Genomic DNA, 23,797 nt, shown 5'->3' on the forward strand with positions numbered 1-23,797 from the left:
AAAAAAACCCTAAGTAGTGGGACCTGTTTTCATCTTCTGATATGGTGGATTTTAAGTGGGCTCCAGTGCGGTATTAAGCCCGGCCAGGGGGGTGGGAGGGGAGTGAAAGTGAAGGGCACCTACAGGCTACAAGTACCCTACAAACTGTTCTAACAGCTACGTTAACAACGAAATTACAGCCAAAGGCTACAACTTATATGGGTCTAAGTGGCAACCCCAGGTTGATGCAATTGAACCTTCACCCATGGTACTGCCATTACATGAGGTCTAGGTTGCAGATTTTAACGTTCTTTACAACACCATATAACCTTCACCCATGGCACCTATTTATTTTCCCTTGAACTTTTCCATCATTTGCCTTTAAGTTCTTTGACAAACATCAAACAATAGTTGTAAATGAAGATTGAGGAGAAAAAGGAGTCATAACCACTTCCAAAGACATCAAAGTAAATACATTATTTTTTTACTTTTTTCTGTTAAGAAGGTAAATACATTTGTAACAGCTAAATTACATTTTCACAATTTCTCACTTGATACAAGGAAAATAATGAAAAGGTGGAAGGCTTGCTTGCTGAATCAGATCCAGGTTGTATTAGAATCTTTGACTGCAGCTCAGCTTGCCTTGCATTCAGAAAAGAATCCAACTGTTGGCCAAGTCACCCTTCCAAGTGGTGTAAACTTTAAACTGTATAGTACCTCACCATGCAGCAACATGAGGCCCCTTTCCTTGGGAGTTTCATCATTAATAAAGACACCAAAATTTTACCAGCAAGTGTTAAGAGAAGAAAGAACAGCAGGTTATGGGCCATGTGGCTGACAGGAACAACATGATAAAAGATGCAGATAAATTACCAATCAGATACAAGGTTTCAAGTATCAGAATCAGGTAGGTGCCATGGCAATCTGGATCGGCCACAATGATTCAACACATGTCGATACCTCCAATCTTTTCCTCCAAATTGGAAAGTATATGAAACAGATCAGCTGATCCATATTGGAATTGTTGTTCAATCCATCCTGTGAAAATCCTTGATCAGAGGGAATTTACATGATAAATTTTCCTGATTGGTCACATCATCCATAGACCTTGTTGAAATTGTAGTATTTGTCAGTTAGCAAAGGGATCTAGGTGAACCACCAACCACATTTCCTTGGAAATGCTTATTTACCAGCTCAATCAATAACCAAAGAATATCCTGATTTGCAATTTTAATTAGACAAGAATGGCAGGAGCCAAGTAAAGAAACCAGTATCAGTTTCACCCTTCAGTCTCTGAGATGAGTACTCTGATAACATATTCCATAGATCTCCTACTGTCCATTCATGCGATACTATCCATTGCGTCACCTGCCAAGGGTCACAAGAAATTTGAGCAATACAGGCTTGCCACAAATAGAAATGAATTGGCAACCTGAACCTAGTCAGACCCCACTTCAGGTCACCCAGATGACATAAAAGATTCCAGAATTAAGGGACCAAGAGTGATCAGAACAATGATCACGAATTTGGTCAAGATGGCTGATGAGGAGCATGATCACTACCATTGGAAGGGGCTTGATCTTTTATTTAGGCCTTTGACTTGGACCATGTAACTTGGATGTATTGTAAACATATTAGCATGAGATCTTGTGGGGTCCTTTTTATGGCTGTTAGTTTTGTTTTGTTAAGCAAGCACCATCTAGAAGAATTCTATTACTAGTTTCTAAGTTAATTTAGGAAATTAGTTATTAGAAGGATTCTGTTTCATTTTTGTTAAGAGTTGGCCTAGTTAACCCCTCTCTCTCTCTCTCCAAAATGTGGCCGTAGATACTAGATACCATGAATCCTACCCTCTTGTTTGCTGTCCACTACGAACTACAGGTTGTGCAAGAAAATACCTATAAGGTTGATGAGAACCTTGAAGAGACTTGGTGACAACTTGATGGGTTAAATATTCAACAGCTACCCACGTTCGCTCATATGGAAGCTTCTTTTGACATGCTGATAAAACCCATTGAACAATGGGTGGATAAGCAGGAAGAAGAGCCATGGTTGATCGAGGAAGGAGTGACAGAAGTGGACGTAGGAGCAACCCATGGATATTTACGTTGATGATGAGCATGAAGTGAGTGATCGTTGATCCAGTTGAGTTCGTGCTTCCAAGCGGTCTCTTCAACAATGAATATCGTGTCGTTGATTTTGTACCATTGGCTCATGAACTGATCGTAGACTCCACTGGATTGAGTTCGATGGGAGTAAATTGCTGGTCAATGTTGAAGATCCTCCCCTACTACAAAACTCTTGGGCAAGTTTTTTTACAACCTAGGGAGAGGGGAAATTATACAGGAGCATGATCACCACCATTGGATGTGGCATGATCTGTTAGTTTGGAGCTTCGACTTGTACCTTGTAACTTAGATGTATTGTAATAATGTAGGCTTAGATACATAGGATAGTTTTTAAATTCATTTTGAGCCTTTTGTTTCAAGTGTCAATGGTAATAGTAATGGGTTCCATTAGCTATTGGTTAGGAAGTAATTTTATTTTAAAAATATATCAGCATGGGATCTAGTAAAACCCTCTTGTCAAGAAAGCAAATATCTAGAAGAGTTCTATTGCTAATTTCTAAGTTAGTATGGTTAATTTAGAAAATTAAATATTAAAAGGATTCCGTTTTTATACTCTTTTGAGTCTTTAAATAGCCTTGTAAAGTTGTAAGTACACATATCAATGGATAAAGATGAATAGAGAATCTGATCTGAACTTCCCCCTAGGCAGATCAATCTCTTTCTTTCTGAGCTGGTATCTTTCTCTCCTCCCTGCGGCTGTCTTTTCCTTCTCTTTGGACAGCACATTTTTTTTTCCTCTTTCCTCCCGTTCATCCCCCATTGATTCTCCCCTTCTCCCTATCTTTTCTCTCCCTTATTTTCTAGCTTATTTCTCCTTTTCTTTTTCCCCATCACAGGCTGCTGGATACATAACCGGAAGGCTTTCCAGCCCTTGGATCATCTGATAAACCTTTAAACCTAGGCCTGCACTGCATCCAATAATATCCTTGATTCCTAATCTGGAATCATGGTTGGCTGGCTGCATAATACACCAAAGTTCTGTGTGCCACTTATATGTTAAAAACTAGAGTAGTCCATTCCATCAAATGATTGAATGCTTCATTACTTGGGAAAGAGCCGGGTAAATCTGGGTATGGTGAGGACAATACTTGATCAGAACAACTAATTGGTTTATGACGTCATAACTCACGGCAACTTGAGGCTATTAGAAGGGCTGTAGTATACCCTAGAGGGTTACATTCTCCAATGAAATGTGAAAAAATGCAATTGATGAATGCCACAAAGCTTTTGATTGAAAACATTTGATCAGGTTCAGAATATATCAAGGGCTTATGGGGTGGGTTTGGTGATGTACAGGAGATGAATATTGAGTGGCTTGACATGTCTGGTGGTTGAAATTTTGGGGGGTGGGTGGGTGGGGGGTGTTTCAAAAATGATGGTCTCTTATACCTTAGGGGGAGCAGATTTGTTTTGTAATTGTTTTCTACATGCTGTAAAGGGGTGGGTCTTCTTATCTACTAGTAGATCTGATTTAGTAATAAAATTATGTCTGCCAATACTAAAAAAAAAAAAAAAAGATTCGACCAGAGAAGGGAAATACCTGTTCTAGATTTCGCAAGGCCTCTTCTCCGAAAGTACAATACAAAATGAAAGGTCTGAATGCCTGGAAGAGTACATTCCCAAATTAACACTAAGATCCAAGAACAGAAATGAGACAAATTTAGAAAAGGAAAAAAGAGCTTCTGGAGTTCTTCCATTCATGATACAGTTCTTAACAGATGGTCAGATCCTTCTTAACCACAGCCCTTCGGAAGCTTTATATAGTCATCTACTGCAAGGATGGTCCAACATAGGTTGGTCCCACTTCTAACAAATGGAGCTAATTGAATAACACTAACAAGTAACAATCAAATGTAAACCACACTCTGCTAATCAAAGGGAGAAAAAGATATAAAAACAGACCATTTTTGGACATTTTAATATGCAACATGGACATCATGGTAGGGTGGCCATTTCAGCCCAGTCCAAATCTTTGGGCGCGGAGCCTAGCCTAGACACATGTCCAGCTATTATGGCAGGGCATTGTCTTTTTCTTTTCCCCAACCCCACCCCACTTTTTTTTTTTTCTGAGATCAGGGCCTCGCCTAGACAGACATATGTCCAGCTTAGGGCACGCACATTTTTTTTTGGTAATAATGATATCTTATATGAATGTATGTTATATAGAAAAAACAATCCGTACATGCAGACACAATAGAAGGCATACACATCACTATACATTCTAGTTCAATCAAATTGAGTAATAAACACTATCTCTTTTCTTGGATAGGTAGGCCCCAAGGAGAGTTGGACTGATGACCTCCTAATTGTGAGGGATGGCCTTGCCATCTGAGCTACCCCGTTAGGGTTTAATAACCCTTGTCTTTGTTAATGCAGGTAGTGACTTAATTTTCTATTTGGGGTATAACATGCCTAAATTTGTAACTAGTTTTTTTTTTTTTTTCCGTCAGATATCCAAAATATTTATTTAAGAATAAAAGATAAGAGTGCAAAACAAAGAGAACTACAACATCACAACATAGTGTACAACAACAGTAGGGAGGCTAAGGCCAATAATTTTGGGGCAAAAAAACTAGTTGCAACATGTCTTGGTGGTCTATAACCAGCAATTGTATCTCACTAAATTTTCTGCTGGTCTTTGTTAAAGGAAAATCTGCTGGTCCAATAGGTCACCAGCCTCTAATTAGGGCTTGACCAAAATGTTTGATGTTCTATTCTCGGCCTGGCCAGGCCAGGCCAGCGAGCCTGTCTGGGTTGGATCCTAACCCCGCTCGAAGTCTTTAATATGCAATGCTCAACCTGGCATGGCGCATCAACTCAAATTGACACCCTACATCATGGTTGTTGTCTTGGTGGACCATCATAATAGTCCATCTGCAGCTTCCTCTGATGCACATTTTATACTCAAACTAGGTTCAAACCAACAAGTCCATCACTCTACATTTTGCAGGCAAAATATGGTTCAAGCAGACTGCATGCTTAACACCATAAGAGGCCTTATTTAATCTTATTGTTCTTGAGAAGGACAAGATGGCAGTAATTCCTGTCGGAGTGCAACCAATAGTTTGGTGTCATTAAATCCAGTTCATTCAGTGAGAGGGCTTTCATTCCTGACCCTTCTGTTTACTGTCCCCGCAGCTCTAGCAGCATTCTTTATCAGTTCACTTTTATATTCAATATCTTCAGAATATGGATGGGAGAGGAGCAAAAAGAAATACCTGTGAACCAGCAAGCCACTGTATTGTAGTCTTAAGTTCAGGGTCTCCCCCAAAAGCACCACAGCCCCAATTCCCTGTTACAATCCCAATATCATTTTGCCGGTCTTTAGCCTGTTTACTTTTCCCAATATGAGTCTTATTAATCAATTCAGCTGCAGATGCTCCATCATCTACCTCAGTAACGAAGGGAGGTTTGTCCATCTAGAAAAGTACAACATTGAGAAAACCCATTAAAGTTTAGGATGCATAGTCCATGTAATAGCTGTATATAATTCTAGATCATCAAGAAAATCCAGGAAAACACCACAGCAAAAGTTTTTAGGACACCTAAATCTAGCATGTAAATATTAATTTGAAAGAGACCCATAAGAGGAGGTTGCTCAAGCACCTTGACACTACCAGCCCAGTTACTGGGTTCAACATCCTGACCAACCTTATACCTACATAGTGCTTCCAGCTGACACGTTTCCTGGTATAGATGCTGCTTTGATTGGTCGAAAAATCCGCAGAATGCCTTATTAGTCTCCCTGGTATAACCAACATTTGGGATGATGCTAGTTAATAAAGAGGAATAGATACAAGTTACACAAAAGGATCAAAGAATTATAAACTAGTCAAAAGAAATTAAGAATTATAAACTAGTAAATAGATGTGTTAGTTCACAAATCCAGAGGTCCTCTTTGATTGGCATAGCCCATAAAATTTATATAAAATAAATGATCTTAAAACACACTGTGCATGTAAGCACACGCTTAGCCACATACACACACAATCCCTTCCACTAAGTATTAGACAGTACTCATGCATGAAAGATCCAATCCTTTTCTGAACTACAGCAAGAAGGGGTCCTTAACCTAAATTGGATTCCCTATACTGGAACACAAGATGAGTATAAATAGAAAATAAACTAGCTAGTCAAAATGAAGTTCCAAACATTATCTTCAAGGTCAAAATCTTTAACATACCGGAGGAGGCATTCTGGTCTATATTGTCTAAATTTTGGGTTGAATAATGCATCTATTGCAATGATCCTTGTTTTCTTCCGGCCCAAGAAATCTACTGGTTTTCCATCCACATAGTTGCCCATGAAACGGAAAGAAGAGGCGTACCTGTACCACATCAAATATGATTGCAGCGAAAGCAATTACAAAATGATAAAAAAACAAGATGTTGTACATTTGATCAAAAGCAGCAAGGATTTACAATAGAACAAGTTAGCAACTGCAGCTGTATGATATTCATTTAGTACAGTAATCCCGCAAACATTATAGTTGGTAAAAAAGTTATATCAGGATAATCACCCTGTAACTCAAAATCTGAAATAAATGTCCCTTTAGTGCAGTGAATTTAGAAATCCAGAAAAAAGGGTTCTACTATGTAAGACTGAATTTATAGATGCCTGTGGGAAATCTTTAGCTGAAAATTGAAGGTGTGATGCTTTCTTTCAAGAGTGAGGCTTGGACAACCTTAGTTTCTTCAGTGATATTGTCTAGATCAATCTCTTCTATTTTCTATTCATATACTTCTTCTATTCTACTTTTTTTCTTTAGTTAACACTGTTTTCAAGCATCCTATACTCCAAACTTCCATTAAAGCCAGTCACAATTGTTTTTACCTTGACCCTACTAAATCCCAAACCCAATCTTAAATTAATTAGATAATAACACATCATATATCCACTGCACAACCACTTTCTCTCCATACAACACCTATTGCAACCTCTCTAAACCTGTGAAATCAGCTGAGGAATTCAGGAAAGCCGAACCCATAAAACTGATAAAGAAACATTACTTAGAAATAAACTTTTGGAATTTTAATATTTTATTCGGTTCTTTCTTCTTCTTTTTTATTTATTTATTTATTTTTATTTTTTTATGCACCACATGCAATGTGTGTCTATGTAACTACAAGAAACAAAATAAGTTCATGATGGTTTCAGTTTAAATTCAATGCTTGCACAATAAGTGACACTAGAGAAATACCAAAGGCACTTCACAAATTAAACATAATGTCAAAAAATTTAGTCCAAAATGAACTCACCCAGTATAATTTGAAAACCTTTCAGCACCAACAATTCCTATAGCTTCATTGTCAGCCATGGAAGGCAAGAAGAGCATGCCAACAATTAATTCAGGACTGATCATGAAACGGATCTCTTCCTACACAAGATAAAAGCCACACCAGAGTTAAGAAGTGATAAAAAATTCCACAAGTTGAGTCAAATTTCAGAAAGACAATGTCCTACGTTGACTTGTCAAAACAAGTGTGATTAAGGATTTGAAGAAAAGATGCCACGTGCGGAACAAGGGAAGAAATACATTCAGTAGGACAGGTAAATCCAAAAGGGAAACAAAAATTTCAATTATACTAAGCATAATGAAAGAAGTTGAAGTTGAACGTCAGGCAACCAATGAACAAAGGCACTCGCCTAGATTTCCAGGTGGCAAATGAGAAGGGGATTCTACTTGTCCACAAAATTTCAGTCCCATCTGACCACCACGGGGCACAACTAGGTTCCTGCCTAAGTGATTCTATCCTAAACGACTAGGTACCTGCCAAGGAGATTCCATCCTAAACGGCCATTTAGGAAATCCAGGTTCATCCATCATATTCCTAATTTAAGCAAAGTTTTAGCAGCTAGAATACTTTTTATTCCAGGGCTTTAAAGGGGGGAAAAAACCTGTATGCAGCCCCTACGAAGAGCACCACCCCCAATATACTTGTTGGAGAAATCAACTTCAAGAGACTCACTTAACTGATCTTCAATCAGTCCTGAATGTGAAACCTGAACAGAAGAGGAAGCCACTTTAGCAAAACCAGGAAACAGACATGATGACCCTAAAACAAACTAAATGATTTTCCATAAACACAACATCCAGATTACAGCAGTAAATATTTTTTAAAATAATTCTCTTTATTTTTTACCTCAAAATGGCAGAGGGGAACAACAGATTTGCTCCAGAAGTCAGTGTTGGGGTAAGAAACAGAAAAATTAGCACGTTTCCAGAAAAGAACCTTCCGCTCAAATGAGACGCAGCCCGCTGGCATGCATGTACTTATCCTCTCGAAATAGTGTATGAGGCACTTTATCTTATGTTCTTGATTCTGGTTATAATCGGTATAAATGCTCCTGAAGGCACAAAAATTTATGGAATTACTTATTGGTAAGATGACTGTGGGCCCACCATTAATACGCAAATATCCACCTAACTAAAAGTAATGCAAGAGAGATATTAACACATGGTAAAACTAACTGGGAACAAACACAAAGGGAATATCAACAAGGAAAAAAGCTAATCACAAATCACATCATCCAGAAAATACTCCTCCCAACAGTCAAAACATGTTATTGATGGAATCATAGTTGTCAAGGCGCCAAGGCAACCCAAGGTGGTGGAGGGGTGCCTAGGAACCCTAATGTTTTTCCTCCCTATCCCATATATCTAGTATAGACACATCATACACATCATAAGTAAAAGAACAGCCTGATCAGCTCCCCATTCCCCAAAACATGCGCCTAGTCCTTAATCAACCCAAATGAACTAAAGAATATTGATGAGGCTCATTCCACCCAAAGCAAGATTTTTTCACCAAAAAAACACCTCATTTTTCCCCACTTTGACAAATTCATAAGTAGATCAAATTGCAAGCTGACTTGACCTACCAGAGGGTCCTGGGGTTGGCCTGTCCAAATTGAGAGGACCACTTTCGGTTAAAACTACATATTTTTCTACCCATGCCTTAATCTCATCATATTAGATCCATACAGATTGTCAAACTATGAACAAGATAAGCTGAAGATTACATACGCAAACAAATGATCAAAGTTGATGCCTGGAAGATGTTTGGCTCCTCTATCATTGATTGGAAACAAACAAAAGAAGGAGCATGTAAGAAGTGCACCGATCAGTTCCTGTAAAGAACCAAACTTCCAAATTCAAAATCACACCATGAATCCACATTGGGAAGGTACTAGTGGAGGAAGCATATTTGATCAATTTGTAACATAATCATCGAACGCAAATTCCCCTGCATTGTTCATTCCCATTAAATCACTTCTGCCAGGTCAAGAGTAGAGGCAGAGCTAAAATCCAGACAATATATGGCCAACATATATAAGAAGATAATAGATACCTGACTCAGTACAACAATGCCTGGTTCTTGGGGACCTACTATGCGAAGACCAGTTTTGATTCCACCGAGAAGATTATCCGCTTTCTGATAATGAGTTTCTAACAAAGAAGGCAACCGCAACAACATATCTGCGAGGGATGGAAGAACCTTCGAGAACCATTCCCTTGATTCTACACGAGACATTAGCTGCACGAATTAAACTCAACGGCCTTAACTTTTACCTTTAACAGCCATAATTTAAACTGATGATTTCCCATTTTCTATACTGAATTCTTCAAATTACAAAACCACAAAAAATTGCATTTAATCAATAAATTGAAAAGTAACCATGAAATGAATAATTGAATACCTCATCAAAGAAAAGGGCATAACCTTTGGCGGCTGAAACTTCTAATCGTTCGGAGGAAAGACCAAGAGAGTCCCGGAGATCAGAGATAGCAAGGAAGAGAACCTCTCCTGACTCTACCCTGCTGTGTTCGGGTCCTCTAGATAGAGCTTTAAGTGCTTCAACAACTTGAGAGGGCCAGAACAGAGATGAAGATCGAAGCACCAGAGGCAAAAATGGAAGGATCGACTTCAAATCTTCCCGGATTCCCATTTGCATCTTCTCTTCTCAAATTTTGGCGGGAGCAATTCAGAGACCTAAAAATCGGTTTTGTGACTAATGAAGACTGAAAGAGAAGAACACGAAAGCTTTGCTTCTTCTGCAAGTCAATTTCAATCCCTCCGGCTGGCCCAGTTTTCGAAAATCGGTGAACCGAATCGGAATATTTCCGTCAAACAGCCGATTCTGGGGTTTCTAGGATCGATTCCGAGCCGATGTGATGCAGGGACCCATTCCACTGCACAAATGGGATTGCTAATCCCTACAGGCCAATCATGTGACCTGAGGAGGCATCTAAGGGTATTTTGGTCATGGAATTACAGAATCTTTACCTTTTCGAATTGAATTTGTAGATAGAATGTGTGGCTTAGTGAATTTACGAAAACAACCCCAAGTTGTCGAAGTTGCTCCCACGTAGCGGTATGGATCGGTGACTCGGAAGGCCGACATGGCTGATCTGGCTCCCGATGGGAGTTGGGTTAGGCGAAAGAATTACTGTTTTTTTTAAGGAAATAGGAATCACCATTAAAGTGTTCATGCGACCTCTCCGTCTCTGCTATCTGGGCTCAGTCTGGAGTCTCGACCCTCAATCCCATCGCTTATCTGTTGACTTCCATTTTCTGCCGCCGTAGTTCTAGAGAGAGAGAGAGAGAGAGAGAGTAGCGGAGGGTATGGCTTTGTCTTTTGGTTCTGTTGTTCACCGTCACTCTTTGTCTTCTTCGAGATTTCCTCGAGTGGTTCCATCTCTATCTGGAAGCAATGGAAGAACACACGTTTCGTTTTCCTCTTCAGTTCGAGGTGATTCTCTGTCGCATTCAATTCTCATTTCGTATTCTGACCTCTCTGTATATTGTATGGAGTTCTCTCACTGACGTTTACAAATTTGGGTTGGTTCCTGTTTTGATTCATTTAGGTTCTCCCTCCAGTTTAGCACTTGAGAGAAAGGGTTCTTCGTTCGCACAGACAGCGGCTGTCCGACATTTAATTGGGCACTTAAACAAAACCGAGGGTCTTCGCTTTGCTGTGGTGAGTTCTCCCTTTGGACATTACTGATCTCTGTGAATCGGCTTGATGATTTGCAGATTTGAGTCTCAAATGTTAAGTAAGCAATCATGGGCATTTTTTTTCAACAAAAAATTCAAATTTTCAATGCTTAGTTCCTGTTTGCTAGGACTAGGAATCTTCCCCTTCTAAGTTTATGTTAAGTAATACATCATAGATTTTTGGTTCATACTACCTACATCAGGTTGGTTAGAACTCAGCTTGCTAATTGGTAGTAGTTGTTATCATTTTCTTAAAAAAGATCTTCATATTGATCTTTATTCAAAAATTCTCTAAGCAAATGCCCTGTATTGACCATTTCCTTGTTTCATTTGGGATTTTATCTGGCTCCAGGTAGAGCAGAAGGTAGACCAAGAACTGCGAACCTGTTTAGTGGAAATTAGGTTTCATTGTGAATTTTGAGTTTACTCAATTATTTGTCCAGGATGTGGTTCTGCCTCCTGAATCTCACTTTCTGTGTCTGTATCTTTTGATCTTTTGATTCTTAATTCTTTTTAGAGGAATCCTAATCCTTTAGTTATTTGGCTGTTTTATCATTATCTGCTCAATTTCTTATAAGGAATCTCTTTTGGTTTATGTTTCAAAGGTTGTCGCACGGTTTAATGAGGTTGTGACAAAACTACTGCTGGAGGGAGCTTTGGAGACTTTCAAGAGATATTCAGTTAGAGAAGAAGACATTGATGTATGTGTTTGGCTTTGAAGCTTACCGTTAATTAATTTCTGTTTCAAACTCTTTTTTTGGTAGATAAATGTGATCTTGCGTACTAATTTTACAGGGGAGACTGTGGTCTTAAGTAAACGAATGAGTGTAATGGTGTTCTTGAATGCTATTTTTACTATTTTGCATGCATATCCTGCTGATATAAATTACAACTTTATTAAAGTAGCAAGAAACATAATGATACGACTAATTACAACAAAAGAACAAAACCTAAGCTAATTCAGAAGTACAAATATCAAAGCTCCTGTCAGATTGTCACTCAAACTTAGGCTATGATTGATACGCAAACTACCTAGAGTCCCTTTTTGGCACCATCCTTAGCTAGCTCATTGACCAAAAAAAAGAAAAAAATTTGTAGGTCTTTTTTTTTGGGTTTCCTAGTCAGTTAAGACCACCTCCACAATAAACTATATTGGCTGGAGGAGTTTTAGGCTTAGTTTGAGTCATATTTTGAGTCGTTTATATAAATTTGTAAGGGATTGCAACCATGCACACAGATTTTAGTAATGAAAGTTGCCCTTTTGCCTTTGGTTCTGTGGAAATTTAGAAAGTTCCCTGATGTAGTTGTTACAATCTCAAAAGCTGTAGCTAAATCAGAAAACCAGTAACAAGAATGAAAAGAGAGAGAGAGAAAAGAGAAGAAGAGAGGAAGAAGATGAAGTAACCAAAGGAAGTCTCAAGAATGGAGACCAACCTGAGATTAATTCAATATGAACGTAATCTCAGGTTCTCTTATGCATATATAACCTTAGGTCAAGAAGAAAGACAAAACAAAGACATAACAGCCCATAGGTACATGAAGAAAAGCCCCAAAATACCCCAAACAAACTCGACAAGGACTAAAAAGTCCATATCGTAGGCGTTGATTAGCGCCATTCCCTGTTTGGGAATAGCACTAATCTCAACACTCCCCTTCAAGCTGGAGCATATAAATCTTCCATGCTCAGCTTGTTGCAACCATTGCGAAAGCTAGGAGCAAATAAGGACTTAGTGAACATATCAGCCAACTGATTCTTTGATGAAACAAACGAGGTCTCAATCAGCTTCTTTAGAACAGCATCATGAACAAAGTGACAGTCCACCTCTATATGTTTGGTCCTCTCATGGAAGACCGGATTGCTGGCAATATACACAGCATCTTGCTTGTCACAATGCATTTGCATAGGTTTGGTTATTGGAAATCCCAACTCCAAGAGTAACAAACGCAACCACATCAGCTCAGCAGTAGTATGAGCCATAGCTGTATTCTGCCTCAGCACTAGACCGGGCAATAGTGGTATGTTTCTTGCTACGCCACGGAACCAAATTACCTCCAATAAAGGTACAATATCCAGTGGTAGATCTCCGATCACTAGCAGAGCTAGCCCAATTAGCATCAGAGTAGCCAACTAGATCCATATGCCGATTAGGGCGATAAACAAGCCCTTTGCCAGGAGCCCTCTTCAGGTAGCGAAGAACTCCCAATGGGCCTTCTGAGGTGATTGCATGAACTGACTGAGAACCCCAATAGCATTGGAGATATCAGGGTGAGTCACAGTAAGGTAAATTAGCTTGCCAATTAGACTTCTGTACTGATGTATATCCTGAAGAGGTTCACCATCATCAACACCAAACTTTTGGTGAGGATCCATAGGAATGTCAATAGGTTTGGATGCGAGAATCCTAGTATTAGATAGGAGGTCCACTACATACTTCCTTTGGGATAGACTGATCCCTTTCTTGCTTCGGATTACCTTAATCCCAAGGAAAAAATGAAGTTGGCCTAGATCCTTTGTCTGAAAATGATGCTGTAGGTGACTTTTCACTTCAGAAATTCCTGCTTCGTCATTACCAGTCAGGATGATATCATCAACGTACACTATCAACACAACCAACTTGTCACCCCTGCGGCGAACAAACACAGAATGATCAGAGTAACATTGAGAAAATCCACAAGTGACTATGGTAGCACTGAACTTATCAAACCATGCCCGAGGAGATTGTTTGAGACCATAAATCGCTTTGTGTAAGCGACACACCCGACCTTTATTCTCCCCCTGAGCAACATACCCGGGAGGTGCTCCATATAAACTTCCTCTTGTAGATCACCATACAAGAAGGCATTATTGATGCCCATCTGAGATAAAGGCCAATCAAAGTTGACAACAAGAGATAAGAACGCGAACAGGGTTCAGTCTAGCAACTGGGGAGAAAGTCTCAAAGTAATCAACACCATAACCTGACTGTAACCCTTGGCAACTAGGCGAGCCTTCAACCGCTCAACAGAGCCATCAGAGTGATACTTAACAGTGTATACCCTGTGACATTTCACCAGGTCCTTACCAGGAGGTAAATCTACTAAACTCCAGGTACCATGACTCAAGGGAGCATCCATTTCTATATCCATGACACCCTTCCATCCAGGGATATGGAGAGCCTCAGAATGAGTACGGAGAACAAGATTAGTAGAAAACGATAGAGCAAGGCCATGAATAGAGGGTGGAACGTGAGAGATAGACATAAACTTATCAATGGGATAAACAACCAAGGATTTCTGAGTGCAAGAACGTATACCTTTCCTGTTAGCAATTGGTAAGTCATCAGATGTATCAGAAGGAGGAACTTCACCGGAGGAAGGGAGCGATGATGTGTAGTAGCTGGATCAAGAACCTCGCCACTGGACTGTCCAACCCTCGCCCTACGCCGATAAACCTCTAGAGGAGGTGGAACAGGTGCACTGGTACTAGGGGTATCAGGAATCGGTATAAGGGATGGAATGGGAGGAGGAGAGGTAAATGACCACTCCTCAGTAGGCTGAGACATATGTGAAGAAAAGAAAGAAGTACCTTCAAAAAATGTCACATCGGCACTTACAAAGTTCCGGTGAGTAACAGGATCATAGCACTTGTATCCTTTTTGAGTACGAGAGTAGCCCAAAAAAATACAGTTAGTAGCCCATGGAGACAACTTATCCACATGCATGTGAAGGTTGTGAACAAAGCACACACATCCAAAAACCCGGGGAGGAAGAGGAAAACTAGGTAGAGTAGGGTATAAAATAGAGAAGGGAGACCTATTCGACAGAACGGAAGAAGGCATGCGATTAATCAAATGACATGCGGTTAACACCCCATCATTCCAAAAATGCTTAGGAACATGCATCTGTATCATAATAGCTCGAGCTACCTCTAGGAGGTGCCGGTTCTTGCACTCTGCAACCCCATTTTTCTGTGGGGTATATGCACAACTAGTCTGATGAATCATGCCATGGGTATCACAAAAGTCAGAAATATCATTTTGAGCATATTCTAAAGCATTATCAGAACGAAAAATCTTAATGGAAATGCCAAACTGAGTTTTTATTTCATTATAGAATTTTTGGAACACAGATAGAAAATCAGATATGTCCTTTAACATGTAAAGCCATGTGAGGCGAGAATGATCATCTACAAATGTAACAAAATAGCGAGAACCAAACCTATTACTAACTCTGCCAGGACCACATATATTAGAATGAACTAAAGAAAACAACGACGGACTATGAGACACTGATCGAGATGGAAAAGACACTTGATGGTGTTTACCCAACTCACAGGCCTCACACTTTAATCTAGAAACATGTAGAAAAATGGGAAACAAAAGCTGTAATCTAGGTAAGGCCAAGTGTCCTAGACGACAGTGCCATTGGAATGGAGAGACATCTCCAACAACAGTAGCGGCAGCAAAAGTGGGAGGCTAGCCACTGTTGAGGTAATACAATGCATCCTTTGCACACCCTCCACCAGTCGTCTTCCTCGAGTGAAGATCCTGAAAAATACAATAAGAGGGAAAGAAGGTTACTGAGCAATTGAGAGATCCAGTCAATTGACTCACAGAAAGAAGACTTAACAGAAATTGAGGTACATGTAATACAGACGACAAGTGCAATGAAGAAGTAGGAAAAATAGTACCATGTCCAAGGACAGGGGTGGATGTGCCATTAGTAAGAATGACAGATGTAGAACCAGTACTGGATGAGAAGGTCTGAAAAAGTGATGACTTACCAGTCATGTGAGCGGAAGCACCTAAATTAATGATCCAGGGGGTAGATGTAGTGGAAAGAAGGGCTGATGTACCTGCATGCGCAAGGGTAGCAGCGGATGTGGAGGCACCATGGGATGTATTAGAAGAAGCCTCAAGAGAGTGCAAGCGTCGGAGTAACTCGTTGATGTCATCGCGCATACTGGTAGAAGAATCTCCTGAAGCAGGTATAGGTGTAGTAGTCGCCGGAGAACAGTATCAGTACCATCACCGGACACTGCATGATTGGCTAACTGAGTTGCCCACTCTGGCTTGCCATGCTTGGCCCAACACTTCTCTACAGTACGGTTAGGTTTCCCACAGTAAGTACACAGGCGACTGGTGCGATCCGAGGACTGTTCACTAGAACCTCGACCCATATGACCACGTCCTTCTCCGCGACCGCGCCCACGACCACGGTTAGCAAAGAATGCAGAATTATCTCTGGAAGGCTGATCAGATTTGGATGAGGAGGTGATACGCTGTAGTCGTGAAAAAGCATCATTCAAAGTAGGAACCGTATCACCAGCAAGTGGATGACCCTTTACTGCCTTCAGATCATTGTTCAGACCAGACAAAAATTTGGAAACGAAGAACTCATTCTGCTGAGCCTTCAACTTTTCAATATCAGTAGTTAGAGGCTGGAAGACATTTAGCTTTTCCACCATTCCCTTAAAAGCACTGTAATACTCAAAGAGGGATTTATCAGATTGACGAAACTGGAAAAGGTTCTCATATATGTCATAGATCCGTGTCATGTTCTTCTCTTGGGAGTATGTTTCCTTCAGATCATCCCATACTCCCTTGGTTGTAGAATGGAACATAACATTGGTAGCTACATCTGGTTCCATACTGTTCCACAGCCAGATCATAATCAAGGCATTCTCCTTCATCCAATTGTTATACTTAGCATCATCAAGCAAAGGAGCCTCAGAAGTGGTATAGCTCAGTTTGCCTTTAGCTAACAAATACACCTTAACAGACTGAGCCCAAAGAAGACAGTTCGAACTCCCTTTAAGCTTGATAGAGGTGATCTGGACATTGATATTATCCGATGCAGAAGAAGCAATAGTAAAAGAAACAGTAGAAGTAGTAACAGGCATAGTCCCAGCCATGACAATCAAGGAGAGTGACTAGCAAGCAATAGGATGAACGTATCCAGATAGGTAGTAATGCAATTCAGATCTGAAACTTAGCATTCAATCCAACTTTCCATACCACAATTCAGATCTGGACATGTAGGCATCAATACAATATATCGGCAATAAGCAAGCATAAGCATCAATAAGCACTATTGGCAGCAAGCACATATATGCATCAAATAACTCATATAGGTAGGATAAACTAGATCGATCAATCAATCAAGAACAGCAGCCTCAAACCTGATCGCCATCATATAGGTAGAGTAAAATAGAAGAAGGAGAGGTGCCGGCTTCAAATCATCGAGCAATCAGCCACTTACTCCAACAGTAAAGGCAAGGTAGATCTTCACAAGGGAAAAATCACTCCATTAGGGATTAGATAATAGCAGTTGCAGCAATTAATTTAACTAGCAGATTTCTTGTCTTCGGAACCCGATTAATTTAACTACAGCAGCTCTGATACCATTTTACAATCTCAGAAGCTGTAGCTAAACCAGAAAACCAGAAACAATAATGAAAAGAGAGAGAGAAAAGAGAAGAAGAGAGGAAGAAGATGAAGTAACCAAAGGAAGTCTCAAGAATGGAGACCAACCAGAGATTAATTCAATATGAATGTAATCTCAGGTTCTCCTATGTATATATGACCTTAGGTCAAGAAGAAAGACAAAACAAAGACATAACAGCCCATAGGTACATGAAGAAAAGCCCAAAATACCCCAAACAAACTCGACAAGGACTAAAAGTTCCCTGTCGTAGGCGCTGATTAGCGCTATTCCCTGTTTGGGAATAGCACTAATCTCAACAGTAGTGATTCAGTAGGACCCCTGGTGGTGATTTCTGTCCTTCAGATCAGTTGCAAGCTAATTTTTCCACTGGATCTCATTGGTTCAGTTTAGTACTGCATTAATGTTTCTTGTCTGCCAATCAATTGATTATTTTTTCAGTGGCTTGTTTATCAGCCTGGTTCAGCCTTTTCTTTGCCAGTCTGTGTAAACCTTAATATAACAGTCTTACCTAATCACTAGTCTAAACTTTTTCTTTCTTATCAGCTTTCAGAATTTACATCAAGCAGTTATTCCTATTGTTGGTTGTTGTAGAAGGGCCATTCGTTCCTTTTACTGCTACAGCGTAGTCAATACAATTTCACGTAACTAACGTGAGATTTGTTCAATTTGAATGACCTGCTACTATATGCCTAAGTTGTCTTCTATCATTTGAGTTTTTTGGATGATTTAAATATGGGATTCAACAATGTGATGGAAAACACATAAGCTTGAGTCAGTTATCAGTCTCACTTTCCTATGAGCACTTTTTAACACAGATGTTGCCATCTTCTCTGTTTATCAGGTTGTATGGGTTCCTGGTAGCTTTGAAATTCCTGTTGTTGCAACAAAGCTTGGGAAGTCAGGAAAATATCAAGCTGTTTTGTGTATTGGAGCTGTGGTATATTTCCTCCCCACTTTATCAGATTGTCCTTTTGGATGCTATGCTGTAGTAGTCTAATATCAGATTTGTTCATTTCAGGTTACCATTTTTACTGCTTATCTTGCTAAAAACATGTGGTCAATACTGAACATTTCCACTGATGAATATGGGAATAATGGTCTTCTGATAAATACAAAGAATTCTAAAGGAGATGTAAACACAGGAGTCATAACTAGCCTATTGAATTCATTGGCATTCCTAAAATACTTCCGAAATGAAAATTTTGATATAACAAAATCTGTATATGAAACTTAAAATATAAAATAGCTTCTAAAAATTTTCCACCAAAACAAGTCTTACACCTGATAGAATCCTTACTATGAACTCAAATAATCCAAAATAGGATTTTCCTATGCAGTACCAATCGGCATATCCTGTCCATCAATTGACCATATCATGTTAAAAAACACATCCAAATTACCTTTTTTTTTTCCTTTCTAGGTAGGCACCAAGGAGAGTTGAACTCTTGACCTCTTTATTATGAGGAGTTGGTCTTTGCCAACTAAGCTACCCCCTTGGGGTTAGATTTGGGCTACTTGTAGTGGTAATCAACTAGTGCTTCTAATGATGTCAATGTTAATAAGCTCAGCCAAGTTTTAGTATGAAACTCTGGGTCACAAGTAACAAAATATTAGTTAGTGGAATGTGGATCTTGATTTCATACTTGATGGCCGTCATAAATTACATATTCTCTTATGTTCCTTACCATTGGAATCCACATCTTGTGCCTCCTGCTTAATTCATGATTGTCATGTATTTACTTTCAGTTTTGCGATTGTATGTCTGCATGGTTCTGCATTCATGATTTGTTGTCATACCTAACCAACAACTTAGTTTGAAAACTTGTTTCGGTAGGCCATTTCGGTAAGTGTTGATACCACACATTATGATGCTTATTACATGGCCTCAGGTACAGGTATATATCAAGGAGACCTGACCTCCAAAACTCAGGATAGGGAATATTGGTCCTGATTCCATACCTGATAGCTTATCATAAGCAAAGTCCCGAAGTGGACACCAGTAGGGGAGTTGGGGACTTGGCTAAAACGTGGTAAAAAAGGCAGGTGTTTCATGTGTCAAAACCAGAACAGATTCACCAAATTGTTCTTCACACTGTATCAGTGTCCGACTTCTGGATGCATTTTGACACATATTTCATATGCACACCCATGCTTGCTGTGTCATGTTGACAGTTGACACAACATGTTATTTACCCAGTAAATAAAGTATTCTGGTAACAGAGGTCATGGCGGCTTTCATTGGTTTTTTTATTATTTTCTGGTTGTTAAGTCGGACATTCTTGACTGCTTGTCAGTACTACTCTCACCTGCAATTACATTTTCCTGTTGGTAGGTAAGAGGTGATACCACTCATTATGATGCTGTTGCTAATTCAGCTGCGTCTGGAGTACTTTCAGCAGGTTTAAATTCAGGTTGGTTATCCCAGATCACTTCTATTGTGGTGGATGTTATTTTTCTTCATCTCCTCTTCCTCCTGCTTTTCTTTTTATGATTAGCAGCATGATTATAATAAGTCTGATTATAATAAGTTCATTTATAATCACCTTGATGCTTGAAACTGCTAATTGAGATTTGATTAGTCAAGTGCTTTTTAGCAGTGTTCCAGCTCTATAATCCTAATAAGTAATGAATTCCATGTTTTCAGTTTGGCTGGCATTTTTCTTTACAATTCAGTAATATTTTAGTCAAGGGATTCATACCCCTGACTATAGCTTCTTTATTCTGATAGTGACTTGAATGGTTAATATTACAAATTAAGAGGGGCAAAAGAGTATTCACTCATCAACAAAGACTTTAAAACAACGGCTCTTTTCCTTAACTAAGCTGTGAATGTGGAAAATGATCAATTTGTTGGATGCTGCAAGTTTTGAAGGGTCCAGACCTCTCTGAAAGCTGAAACTTATCTAATTATGTTAAGATTATCAGCATTCTTTTCAAGTTTGTACCCTCTTTCCTGCATCCCATTGACAAGTTAATTAGTTACCTATCTCGACATTTCCAATATTACGGACTATTTTTAATTTTTTTTTGCTGCTCAGTTCCTGGATTTTATCTGGTTATGGTTCATATAATTTTTATTTTTTTTAATATCTTCCCCTTAGATGACTTGGTTGACTCCAAGAAGTCTTATCAATACATGAAATTCAATAGTTTTTTTTTTTTTTATATGATATTGCAGGTGTTCCTTGCATATTTGGTGTTCTGACATGCGATGACATGGATCAGGTATGCTTACTGTTGACTTTACACTTTTATGCTTGTATGATATGACCAATGGTTTGTAATCTGTCCAGTTGAACCATAACTTGGCCAAGTGTTATGGTCTGTCCAAACTCCAATCTTCTGCTTGCATGAAATATATTCAGAAAGTCCTACTTTGAAAGTTGTGTTCTAAAAGAGCCCACTCACCAGAATTCTGTCAAACACTACAACTAAAATATATTGCTTGCATAAATGGTATCTAGAATGATGAAAGTTTTTTCAATACAAAAGCAATTAATGAAGAAATTTGTGGACAGACTGTAAGCTGCCAACTTTTCCTTCTCCAACACTCTTTCTGTTCCCTGGAATTTTTCAAATATTAAATTTATTGGCAACTTTAAGTTCTAGCCAGACTTATAAATTGTATCAATGATTATTGGTTTCTAATGGTGTTGGAGTCATTTTATGTGCTAAAGTTGGTGAGGATCTGAACAAATGTGCTTGTTACCTTGTGGATTTGCCTGGAATAGATTTTGATTTCCTGTTGAGAGAATTGTTTTGCAAGATATCTTCTCTTTCCCTTTGTATCGAGATCCGGAATTTCTATAGCCAGGGACATTCTTTTCCTTATTCTGTACCCTTTCTACTATTAATGTTTGGGTTTGGACTAAACCTCCCTTCGATTTGAACTATGAAGAAGGTTAGGTTTTCTTGGAAATGGGAGGGCAGTTTTGTCCACTGCAACACAGAAGATAAAGTGAGGCATGGCAATACCACCCTCATAAAATTAATAGGATTTCACACTTTTTTTTTTCTTTTGGTGAAGTGGGATTTTCACTAATTGATTTCACTATAATCCACTCTTCGACATAAACATACTCATATAATTAATATATTTTTTCTGATTACATGTAATATTTTCCCTTCACATGATGCAAGAGACATGGTGTTGAGACATAATGGATTCATTCTGTTTTTTGCATACAGGCTATAAATCGGGCAGGTGGTAAATCCGGAAACAAAGGTGCCGAGGCTGCTTTGACTGCTGTAAGTTTTGAGAGTTCTTATTAAGTAATACTATTGTTAGGTTTATTTCCCCCAAGGACCTCTACTTGCTGAGAACTGGTAAAAGTATCTGGTTCTTTTGCAAGAGTGAGGGGTAAATTAGTTCTTACCAGCCTTAAACACGCATTTTCCCTCCATTTTTATTTCTCGAGTAATAGCAGCTTTATTTTAGACAATAGATAACATTACAGCAATGGATGATCATGAAGATGGGAAAACAAAAATTATATTGCACAATCTATAGCTTTAATCATGGCTTGTATTCTAAAGGGTCTTGATCCACCATTTAACAAAGCCTACACTCTTGTTTAATCATAATCATCAGATCTGCGAGTGATCATATTGACGGAATGTTATAATCTGGATAGTAGGGACCACGGTTTCAGGTTTGGGATTTTTCTAGGCTAAAATCAAAACCTAGGATTTGGGGCCCAGACAAAGGTTTTTTTACCCTTTCTTTGTGCCTCCAATTTTTACGATTTTACACCTATTGTACAAAAAAATTTGCTAGTTTAGGCTGAATGCTGATGGTTTGGACCCAATTTGCTAGTGTGCGCTGAATTTGGACCCAAATTACACAAAAAAACCACACAAAATTGTACTCATGGTTTGGATCAAAATTTGCTAGTGTACACTGAATGCTGATGTACGGTAGCCCTTTTATAAACTCGGACTACATATAATTTAGCTATGGGAAATGTAAATATGCAATTAAAACAATCAAAACATACATATTAAGTTTGGGAAATACAAGTATACAATACTCACCACCTAATACCACATAGAGTTTCTTGGCGGCTCTAATCCATGAGCTGCATATGGCTGAAGATTTCATCGACACTCTTCCGAATGCAGCACATATGTATTGATAAAACTATGGTTTGTATCATGGGGAATTCCAGGACATGTTCATCTAGCCTTCACCAATGCCTTGATGACCATGTGCAGATATTTGGTCCCTAACACTGAAATCTTTGAATGATGTAATTTCCCTCTAGGATAAAGGTTATAGATGCAGGATCAATGATCTGCCAGCTACATGAACCACATTTGTTGGACAACGATTTGTTAACCCAAATATACTGTTGTGGCTCAAATATGTAAGGGTAGGATTTCTTTTGTCTTCATTTTCCGGAATATGATTCTCTTGGTCTGTTTAAAGGACATTTCAGGAGCCTCATTATGTAGACCGAAGTCCTGGCTTCTTTCCTTGTTTTGTACTAGTCCTTGTAAGAACTGTGCTGAACCTGTCAACTGTAGGCACCTGAACTGTACTCTTTCATATGCCGGCTGAACTGTTCATCACTTAAATCTGGTTTTGTACTAGTCCTTGTAAGAACTGTGCTGAACCTGTCAACTGTAGGCACCTGAACTGTACTCTTTCATATGCCAGCTGAACCGTTCTTCACTTAAATCCGGCTTTCAGGAAAAAAAATGTGATGATCTTTTGCACTAGTTGAAATTATTGAATGTTAGGTCTAACCTTCCTCCACATCACGGGCATTGTGAGGTGTTTTAGACAGAAGAAAAGGAAAGGGAAAAAGAAGGGAACAAACTATTTATCCTATGTGTGCAATTTTTTTGTTGTTGATTGTTTTGGTTGTGGGATCAAATAATCTGTTAACGGTTTATGTGGTTTGGTGCAGATTGAAATGGCGTCATTGTTTGTGCACCATCTGCAGTGATTAATGAAACTATGATCATATTTACCTTGACCAATAATTAGAACCATGTTCTTGTTGAAGCTGCAGAAACATCATCTATGCACAGGATACCAGGCTCGTGCAAATTGGAGACTCAACTTGAGAAGGGGCCTTTTATTAGTTTGCCCTGAAACATCATTTTTGCCTGAACAAATTCTGTGAGAGAGGGAATTGATGCTTGCAACAGTTTCTCCTTTCTATAATTTTATGGTTTTTTCATCTCCATTACTAGTTTTGACACCAGGTTTTGCTCTAGTTATTGATAATTTATACATCAAGTACGCTTCTCTATAAA

General features: G+C 39.0%; 2 protein-coding genes across 4 annotated transcripts; one reads left to right on the forward strand and one right to left on the reverse strand.

Annotated features, from left to right (window-relative positions):
- Window positions 1-430: 430 nt before the first annotated feature.
- On the reverse strand, window positions 431-10,157 carry LOC122088826 (poly(ADP-ribose) glycohydrolase 1-like). Of its 3 annotated transcripts, none has more exons than XM_042658154.1 (11): window positions 9,810-10,157; window positions 9,461-9,646; window positions 9,136-9,239; window positions 8,252-8,456; window positions 8,007-8,111; window positions 7,367-7,485; window positions 6,292-6,435; window positions 5,760-5,853; window positions 5,327-5,527; window positions 3,649-3,711; window positions 431-1,347 (listed from the first exon to the last, which is right to left on the reverse strand). In XM_042658154.1, the coding sequence occupies exons 1-11, from the start codon at window positions 10,062-10,064 to the stop codon at window positions 1,210-1,212; spliced, it is 1,614 nt and encodes a 537-aa protein (XP_042514088.1). In that variant the 5' UTR covers window positions 10,065-10,157; the 3' UTR covers window positions 431-1,209. The 3 variants fall into 3 exon arrangements, with proteins under 3 accessions (XP_042514088.1, XP_042514087.1, XP_042514089.1); XM_042658153.1 differs by having other exon boundaries at window positions 5,715-5,853; window positions 9,810-10,156; XM_042658155.1 differs by having other exon boundaries at window positions 5,715-5,853; window positions 9,461-9,630; window positions 9,810-9,941.
- A 410-nt stretch (window positions 10,158-10,567) lies between these two features.
- LOC122088828 (6,7-dimethyl-8-ribityllumazine synthase, chloroplastic) lies at window positions 10,568-23,797 on the forward strand. Its single transcript, XM_042658167.1, has 8 exons — window positions 10,568-10,862; window positions 10,978-11,090; window positions 11,713-11,808; window positions 18,375-18,470; window positions 19,866-19,944; window positions 20,712-20,758; window positions 21,722-21,781; window positions 23,446-23,797. The coding sequence occupies exons 1-8, from the start codon at window positions 10,736-10,738 to the stop codon at window positions 23,482-23,484; spliced, it is 657 nt and encodes a 218-aa protein (XP_042514101.1). The 5' UTR covers window positions 10,568-10,735; the 3' UTR covers window positions 23,485-23,797.

This window comes from Macadamia integrifolia, chromosome 9 (genome assembly GCF_013358625.1).
Source record: "Macadamia integrifolia cultivar HAES 741 chromosome 9, SCU_Mint_v3, whole genome shotgun sequence".
Classification (NCBI taxonomy): Eukaryota; Viridiplantae; Streptophyta; class Magnoliopsida; order Proteales; family Proteaceae; genus Macadamia; species Macadamia integrifolia.

What these genes read in the sequence shown, in the direction of transcription:
- LOC122088828 (XM_042658167.1), top strand. Translation starts at nt 10,736, where the DNA reads ATGGCTTTGTCTTTTGGTTCTGTTGTTCACCGTCACTCTTTGTCTTCT. An exon ending in TTTTGTGTATTGGAGCTGTG is followed by an intron (nt 18,471 to 19,865) that starts GTATATTTCCTC and finishes TCCTGTTGGTAG; the next exon opens with GTAAGAGGTGATACCACTCA. An exon ending in TTCAGCAGGTTTAAATTCAG is followed by an intron (nt 19,945 to 20,711) that starts GTTGGTTATCCC and finishes ATGATATTGCAG; the next exon opens with GTGTTCCTTGCATATTTGGT.
- LOC122088826 (XM_042658153.1), bottom strand. Translation starts at nt 10,064, where the DNA reads ATGCAAATGGGAATCCGGGAAGATTTGAAGTCGATCCTTCCATTTTTG. An exon ending in AGACCAGAATGCCTCCTCCG is followed by an intron (nt 5,854 to 6,291) that starts GTATGTTAAAGA and finishes TGGTTATACCAG; the next exon opens with GGAGACTAATAAGGCATTCT. An exon ending in AGTGGCTTGCTGGTTCACAG is followed by an intron (nt 3,712 to 5,326) that starts GTATTTCTTTTT and finishes GTACTCTTCCAG; the next exon opens with GCATTCAGACCTTTCATTTT.